The following is an 8,623-nucleotide window of genomic DNA, read 5'->3' on the forward strand; positions in this document are numbered from 1 at the left end:
GAGAAAGAGGGATTATGAGCTGGGAAGAAATATGTACTATTAAATCTCTTGAAACTAGTACTATAAACACACTTTATTAGAAACCATTAAGTATGATGTTGACTCTTGATTTAATATTAATATTTTAATATTGGATGGAAATATACTCCTATTCCCAATTTTGTTTTGAGACTTAACCAGAAATGGACGTGTTTCCTTCCAAACGAAGTTTTGCCATTAATTGAAATTATTTTTATAAATAAAATAAAATTAGATGATATGCTGCATGTATAAATTTTGAGATACATTCCAGGTAAAAAATGCTTCTTGAGTGGCTTCTTCAATAAACTGTCCAAATTGGTTTACTCATTTATTATTTGAGACTTTTGCAATTCTGTTTATGAAAACGCTTTCTATATATATATATATATATAGTTGTTTTATTTTTCCTTCTTTTCTAATTTATTTATGGACATTGGCTATTGAATTTTATAAAATTTTTTGAAATTAATAGACTTTATTTTCTTAGATGTATTAGATTTACAGAAAATTTGACCTGAAAAATATAGTTTCCATATACCTCCTTTCTCCATACTTAGTTTCCACTGTTATTGGTATCCTGCATTAGTGTGCTATATGAATTACAATTGATTAATCAATATTGAAAAATTACTAACTGGAGTCCATGGTTTACATTAGGGATCACTCTTTGTGTTGTTCAGTTTTATGTGTTTCGATAAATACATACTATTTTGTGTCTACCAGGAGCCCTAAATATCCTCTGTGCCCCCCACTTACTCATCTCTCCCCCTCTACCTCCTTTAATCTCTGACAACCACCTACCTTTTTACTGTCTGTAGTTTTGCCTTTTCCAGAATGTCATTTATGGAATCATACAGCATACAGCCTTTTCAAATTGGCTTCTCTAACTTAGCAATATGCATATAAGTTTCCTCCATTCTTTTGATGACCTGAGAGCTCATGTCTTTTTTATCACTGAAAATATCCCATTGGATGGATGTACCACAGTTTATCAATACACCAATCAAAGGATACCTTAGCTGCTCCCAAGTTTTGACAATTTTGAGTAAAACTTCTATAAGCATCCATGCTCAGGTTTTTGTGTGAACATCGGTTTTCAACTCATTTGAGTAAATATCTAGGAATATGATTGCTGGATCATATGGTTTTAAGACTGTTTAGCTTTGTGAGAAACTGTCAAACTGTCTCCCAAAGTGGCTACACAACCAGCAGTGAATGACAGCTCCTATTGTCCTACATACTTCACAACATTTGGTGTTGTCAGTGTTTTGAAATTTAGCCATTGTACTCGGTGTGTAATGTTATCTTATTGTTGTTTTAATCTGAAATTCCCTAACAACATCTGATGTCGAGCATCTTTTCACATGCTTATTTTCCATCTGTATATCTTTTTGGTAAACTATCTGTTCAGATATTTTGCAGTTTTTTTTTGTCTTTTTTTAATTTATTTTTTTATTTATATTTTATTTAGTTAACATATAGTGCAATATTGGTTTCAGAAGTAGAATTCAGTAATTCATCACTTACGTACAACACCCAGAGCTCATCACAAGTGCCCTCCTTAGTACCCATCACCCATTTAGCCCATCCCCCACCCGCCAACTTCCATCAGCCCTCAGTTTGTTCTCTATCTTTAAGAGTCTTTTGTGGTTTATTTCCCTCTCTTCTCTTTTTCCCCGTTTTCTTATTATCGAGTTTTAAGAGTTCCTTATAAATTATGGACACGAGGCCTTTATCAGATATTTGTTCTGCATATATTTCTTCCCAGTCTATGGCTTCTGTCTTCATTCCCTTAAAGTAATACACTTTTTTAAAAAACACTATCTTTAACAGATTAAAAAAAAAAAAAAAACAAAGTTAATTTGGACTTTTCCATATTTCAGAAAAGTTTTTATGTAAATATCTGGATTATCTTTTTATTAAAGTTTGACATAACTCTCAACAGTAAAACCACATGGCTCAAAGCTTTTCAGAAGACAAAATTTTGATTACTTTTTATTAGAGAAATTACTGTTTTCTATTTATTGAGCCAATTTTGAATGTTAAGTTTTTCTCAGAAAAATAATCTACCTCATTGAAATCTTTTCATATGTTTTCATAGAATGGTACAGAATTTATAATATATTCCCTGTGTACTTTTTTGTGATTTTAAAATACCTTTTATCTTAATTATACCTTTTCTCTTAATTATAAGAGATTTGGTTTTAAAGTACCTACCATTTGCTTTTGAATTGATTCAGATTCTGTTTTGCATTAATTTTGTTTCTATTTTTATTTTTCATCAGATCCTTCTTCATGCCTTTTTCAATGCGTGTTTTATTGTTTTTCCCCAAATTTTGAAATGTAATTAGTCATTTATTTTTATTTCTGCTTCTTAAAAATAACAAAACCCGTTAACACAAAATTTTTCCTTCTGAGAACACCGTTGGCCACAATAGACAAATTTTGAGAATTATTGTTCTCATTTTTCTTATTTTATACATATTCCATATTTGCACTATTTGCATTTGCCTCTAGCCTAAAATTTTTGCTGGTTTTTGTTGTAATTTCAAAGTAAACATATTTACTTTTATCTATGCTTTGAGCATGATTTCTAATTTTATTGCATTATTGCCAAAGAACCTTGCCTTTACAGTCCCTATTTTGAGGATTTTATTCTTATTTTCTTGTAATTTAGCTTACAGTTAGCTTTATTTTTTTTTTAATTTAATGTTCCACAGATGGTTGAAAAAAACCTGCATGTTATTTATTTTAATATGTATTTAAGCTTTAATAACATATTATCCAAGACCTGTATTTCTTGTTTTATACATAAATTCATGTATGTATGTACATATGTATGAATGCATGTGTTTTGGACCATCAAAGGCTAACAAAGATATGACCAAGACTTTTTTTTTACCAAAAACAGTTTTAATGCTTGTAAATCTAACAATTTTTGCTTAATTGATTTTGAAATTCCTCTTTTGCTATTCTCCATGGGTATTGTCAGCATGGATTGTATCTTTACTAAAGGAAAAGAACCTTCGACTTCCTTTTTCTTAAAACTTGAATCCTATTTTTTTCCTGAAACTCAAAATATCAACCCTGCTTTATTTCTGTTTTTATTTGTCTGATAAACAAGTAGCCATCTCATTACCACTCCCAACATTTTTCAGTGTTTATTAGTGTAATCTGGTGGCATAAAGCTTGGTTATTGTTAATAATATTCATTTAAAATTAAAGTTAGTTTTGTAGCAACATTTATGACAATTATTCTTAGCTCTATTTTTAAAATGTTTCAATATCACCCTCTGTCCTCTTATACCATGAAATCCCAATTAATTCTAATTTTGTGAAGCTTTTTTTTCTTGTTTATTCCTCTTGCTAATTACAAAATTACAGTTGCATTCACATAGGAAATAATTCAAACAGAATTGAAAACATAGATAAAAGTGAAGTTCCTTCCTCACAGGTCAGGGATAGGGTAAGACAAGTGAGATAACTAACACACAATTTAAGGAGACCATCTCAGGCTACTTCCTCAAATTTGTACCTGGGTACCTTATTCACCTCACCCTACGTCCAGCCCTGCTTCCTGATACTTATTCCACTGCAGAAAAGATATTACTGCTGACAGTTTGTTTCTCCAGAAAATTCTGTGAGTGCATGCATGCGTGCATGCATGGATGCATGCATACGTATGTGGCTTTTTTTTTTTTTTATAATACTTGGATCATCACTCTATGTAGTTCCCTGTTGCTCTACACATAGAATAGGGTCATCCACTCGCTTCAACAAATATTTACTAAGAGCCTATTTAATAGTAAACCTATTGTTTTAGGCATTTAAACAAAATGAAGAGTCAATGGGCATGAACATATTTCAGTCTTTCTGAAAACTGCATGTTTTTCCAGTGTATGGATGTACCATGATGTTTTCAACCACTCTGGTATCAATGATGTTTAAGTATCTGTTGTCACCAACTATGATTTTGTTAACATTTTTTTCCATGTATTATGTGCAATGAAGCGAACATATATGTAGGAGGAATTCCTGAACACGGAACTGTTGGATCAAAAGGCAGGTGTGTCTAAACATTGAGAGATATTATCCAATTGACATTCCAAAATGTTGCACCAGTTCATAACCCTAAAGTGAACACCAAAGTGCATCTCTCCTCCCCCCCCCCCGCATTGGTAATAGGTACTAGCAATCTTTTCAATATCTGCTTCTCTGATAGGTAAATATTTGTATTCCATTGCAATTTTAAGTTGTATTTCTTTCATTTGAAGTGAGTTTAAGCTTATTTTTGTATATTTATCTAATACCTTTACTATCTTTTTAGGTTTTGCCTATTAGTTTGATGTTATTTTTTTTATGTTCTTTATTTTCTAATTGATTTGGAAAAGTTTGGGATATACTGAAGAACTCATTTTTTTTTTCTGATATATGTGATGCAAATGTTTTTCCCAGTTTATTGTGATTTGGTTTTCTAGGGTAAGTTTTCTTGTGCAAAAGGACTTAAGTGTTGAGTAGTCAGGTTCAATGGTGCTTTTATTCATAGCTGTTGTACTTCATGACGGAAAGACTTTCCCACTTCAAGATAGTAATTACTTTTAAATTTTCTTCTGACACGATTGTGGTCATTTTTTAGATGTACGTTTTTGTCCATTTGAGATTTACTTTGATATAAAGAATGATACAGAAATTTAATAAAAATTTTTCTCAAGTAAGTATTCATTTGCACCAGTATTTTTCAAAATAATCCATTTTTTCTTGACTAACTTTAAATCCCAAATTTATCATTATAAATTCACTCCTTTTTTTTAGCTTATTTCTCTATATTATGTATTGCTGGGTCACTGCATGCTTTAATTTCTTTATTCTTAAAGCTTTTAATATATTTAGGGCAAGCTCATCTTCATTCCTTTTTTTTATGGTTGACAATGATTTTTTTTACATCATCTTTAATATAATTTTTCAAATTTCAGGAGCATATAAGGATTAAAAGGCGATTAAGGTAAGAATTTTACTAACACCTGTCACATAGTAAATACTTAATAAATTTTAGCTCTTTAATTAATTCTCCAATAAAGTCTATCTAAACCTTGTGCTTGCTACCACAGAAGGTGAAATGTCCATTGTCTCCACTCACTCTGCACTTGGATGTGCTTGGATTTTCTATTCCCAACTGTTCCTCAACCACACCAGAATGCATGCAGCTGTCCTTAGAGATCATGTCTATAGCGTAGCTCTCCTTCACTGAGGTGGGACTTCCTCATATGCTCATGATGCCAAACACCAAAGGATACCATGACAATTGATATTCCTGGCAGACGGTTTTACCAAAATTATTCCTATCTCTGCCCAAGGGTATTATACATGGGGCCCACAAAAATACCACTATAAGGAGCCCCTCTTCTTCTTTTCCAGTTATTTAGGGGTGCTAGAACAGTGGTAGCCATGTCAGAGAGCAGTGTTTTTTAAATTGTATTCTTCAGAGTCTTAAAGTTATGTTTAAAAGCCTTAAGAGCCATCTCAAAGAGTAATAATAGGAGCCAGTGCTAGTGATGTTCCAAGACTTCTGTGCATTTTCAGCTTTCTGTTTCAAGAAATACTTTATTTGGACAAACGATGACATTATTTTTAAAATAAAGGTGGGTAGGGGGTGCTGGGGTGCTCAATCAGTTAAGCATCCAACTCTTGATTTCAGCTCGGGTCATGGTCTCACGGTTTGTGAGTCGGGGCTCCATGTCAGGCTCTGCACTGACAGCATGGAGCCTGCTTGGGATTCTCGATCTCCCTCTCTCTCTGCCCCTCCCCCATTCACACTGGCGCTCTCTCTCTCTCTCTCTCTCTCTCTCTCTCTCTCAAAATAAATAAATAAACTTTAAAAAGGATAAATAAAGGTGGGAAAGGAGAGGACAATACAGTAGAGAGACCTCTGTCCAATTCTCTAGTTAGTATAGATCAGGGTTTCTCAACATCAGCACTACTGATGTTTGGGGCTGGATAATTCTTTATTGTAGTGGGAATATCCTGTGAGTTGTAGGATGTTCAGCAATATCCCTGGCCTCTAGCTAGTTGCAGTTCCTCCACAATTATGAGAAGTGAAAATGTCTGCCTAAAATCACATGGTTGGCAAAATTGTCACAATGGAGAACTACTGGTATAAGTCAGGCTTTTGTGTAGTGAGGCCATGAGAGTAGATTCATGAACCACCTCCAGATCTGCCTTCAGTTTGACAAGTTTGCTTTTGATGACAAATTATGTTTCTCAACCCATTTCACCAGCCTTTGATCAGTAGTTCCCTCCAGACTCTATTAGGTTTAGTGTTTTAGTGTTTATGGGGTTAGAAAACCTGTGGCAGGTCCTGTTAGTGTGAGAGCATTTAATAGCAGCCTCCTTGAAGACTTTAAATTGTAAGTTTCTGGCATAGTAATATGGAACCTATTTATCAGTTAAGGATGATCAGCAAATAAACATAAAGCAATCAAGCAGTGTCTCCTCATTGATGGGTTTCAGCCTCCAGAAGCCCGAGAAGTGGGTACCTGGTCACTGTGATGTTACACTTCATTCAGTCTCTGCTTTTAGTTTTACTTTTCTCTACCTGGTTAGTTTGGACTCTTAATTTCTCTAACATTTCATGTGCTCTATCTGTACACTTTGGAAAATGGATCCATGGATTCTACCAGATTTGGCTCTCCCAATCCTTATCACTGATTTTAATATTATCTTATTTTAATAATGACTATTTTTTTTAACGTTTATTTATTTTTGAGACAGATAGAGACAAAGCATGAACGGGGTAGGGTCAGAGAGAGAGGGAGACACAGAATCCGAAACAGGCTCAGAAACTGTGCTGATGGCTCAGAGCCTGACACGGGGCTCAAACTCACAGACCGCGAGATCATGACCTGAGCCGAAGTCGGCCGCCCAACCGACTGAGCCACCCAGGCGCCCCAATAATGACTATTTTTTTACAGATCACAACTGTCACTTTCTAAGGAAGGATAATATGTCATTTAATTTTGAAGTGGCTTTTAACAACAACAACAAACCCCAACATTTGAAAGATTTCCTTTTCTCAGAAATAATTTCCTGCTGAAGAAATATAAACATTCAGCCAGTAATATGTTGTGGTTACTTCTTTCAGGAAATCAAATAAGTAGGTGTTTGCTAATCTGATTATGTAATAAGTAATGTTTAAAAGTGAAAAATAATTTCTGCCTTTTTTCTTGGCAGTGTATTTATTCCATAGCTGGCATGTAAAAATGAAAAAAAAAAAAATTGCACTAGTCAAAGTTAAAAGATCAGTGAACTTATAAAACAAATTTTTAGCTTTTAACTTGCCAGTTATTTTTATTTTTTATTTTATTTTTTAAATGTTTATTTATTTTTGAGAGGGAGATTTAGAGTACGAATGGGGGAGGGGCAGAGAGAGAGGGAGACAAAATCCCAAGAAGACTCCTCCTCTCAGTGCAGATCCCACAGACCTGCTCAAACTCACAGACCTGGAGATCAAGATCAACCTGAGCCTACACCAACAGTTGGACGCTTAACTGACTAAGCCATCCAGGTGCCCCTAATTTGCCAATTATTTTTAAATTGGTAAGTGTTCCTTTCAAATTATCACTCTAAGAAGCATTAACTGTTATAATGATGAGAAATTCTAGTGTAAGTTCAAAAGTGTACTAAGGAAGCTGAAAACTTAGAAAGTCATATATACATACACTGGGGTGGTAGGGGAAGCAGATCAAGCAAATAAAAAACTTCAAGGGGCTCTTCGAAATGTAAGTAATAAAAACTTATGATTTTGGATACCTGCACCTAAAGACACATTTTCCAAATTATTCTGCAACTGTTATTGCTAACCATAGCTCTGCCCAGCCAGAGCTATAAAAATGCAAGCAAGAAGGTACCATATGCCTTCGTTCTCCACCACCATAGATGCCAACACATTCCAGAAACCTTCACTGACCTTAGCCTTAGAAGACCCAACCTCATCTTCTGATATTATACCCCCTGCAGTTTACGTAAGCTCTTTAACTACTCTGAGCTGCTTTTTAGTGGCGTGTCTCTTTCATCACTCTCTGGCTAACGTCACATAGTTTTGAGTATCGTACCAGAGTACCGCACTCTTAGGCTGAGGACTAGTTTGTGAGCCCGCCTTCAGTCATCCCCTTGACGAAGGTCAGCATGCAGCTCATCACACCTGAAGGCCTACATCTGAAACTGTCCTAGAACATGAAGTGCCAGAGAACAAATACTTTTTGCTTAAAGTTTTAAAGTTTGTTTGTTTGTTTGTTTAGACAGAGCGCACAAGTGGGGGAGGGGCAGAGAGAAGAATAGATAGAATCCCAAACAGGCTTCGTGCCATCAGTGTAGATAGAGCCCAGGGAAGGGCTGGAACTCATGAACTGTGAGATCATGACCTGAGCCAAGATTGAAATAGGGAGTTGGGCACTTAACCGACTGAACCACCCAAGTTCCCTGAAAGCAAATACTTTTTAAGCACTTATTATGTGCCAGGCAATCTTCTTACACCCTGATACTGGAGTGGCAAACAATATGGTCAAAATCCCTAACCCCGGGATCTTACCTTCCAGTGAGGAACAGA

General features: G+C 34.8%; 1 protein-coding gene across 1 annotated transcript in view; it reads left to right on the plus strand.

Annotated features, from left to right (window-relative positions):
• The window catches only part of CFAP299 (cilia and flagella associated protein 299), a 601,366-nt gene extending 596,324 nt beyond the window's left edge, over positions 1–5,042 (plus strand). The window contains exon 6 of the mRNA XM_078445989.1: positions 4,995–5,042. Within this exon, the coding sequence (XP_078302115.1) occupies positions 4,995–5,027 (33 nt within the window). The 3' untranslated portion in view covers positions 5,028–5,042. The remainder of the gene's footprint in view (positions 1–4,994) is intronic.
• The last annotated feature ends 3,581 nt before the right edge of the window (positions 5,043–8,623 follow it).

This window comes from Panthera onca, chromosome B1 (genome assembly GCF_046562875.1).
Source record: "Panthera onca isolate mPanOnc1 chromosome B1, mPanOnc1 haplotype 2, whole genome shotgun sequence".
NCBI lineage: Eukaryota > Metazoa > Chordata > Mammalia > Carnivora > Felidae > Panthera > Panthera onca.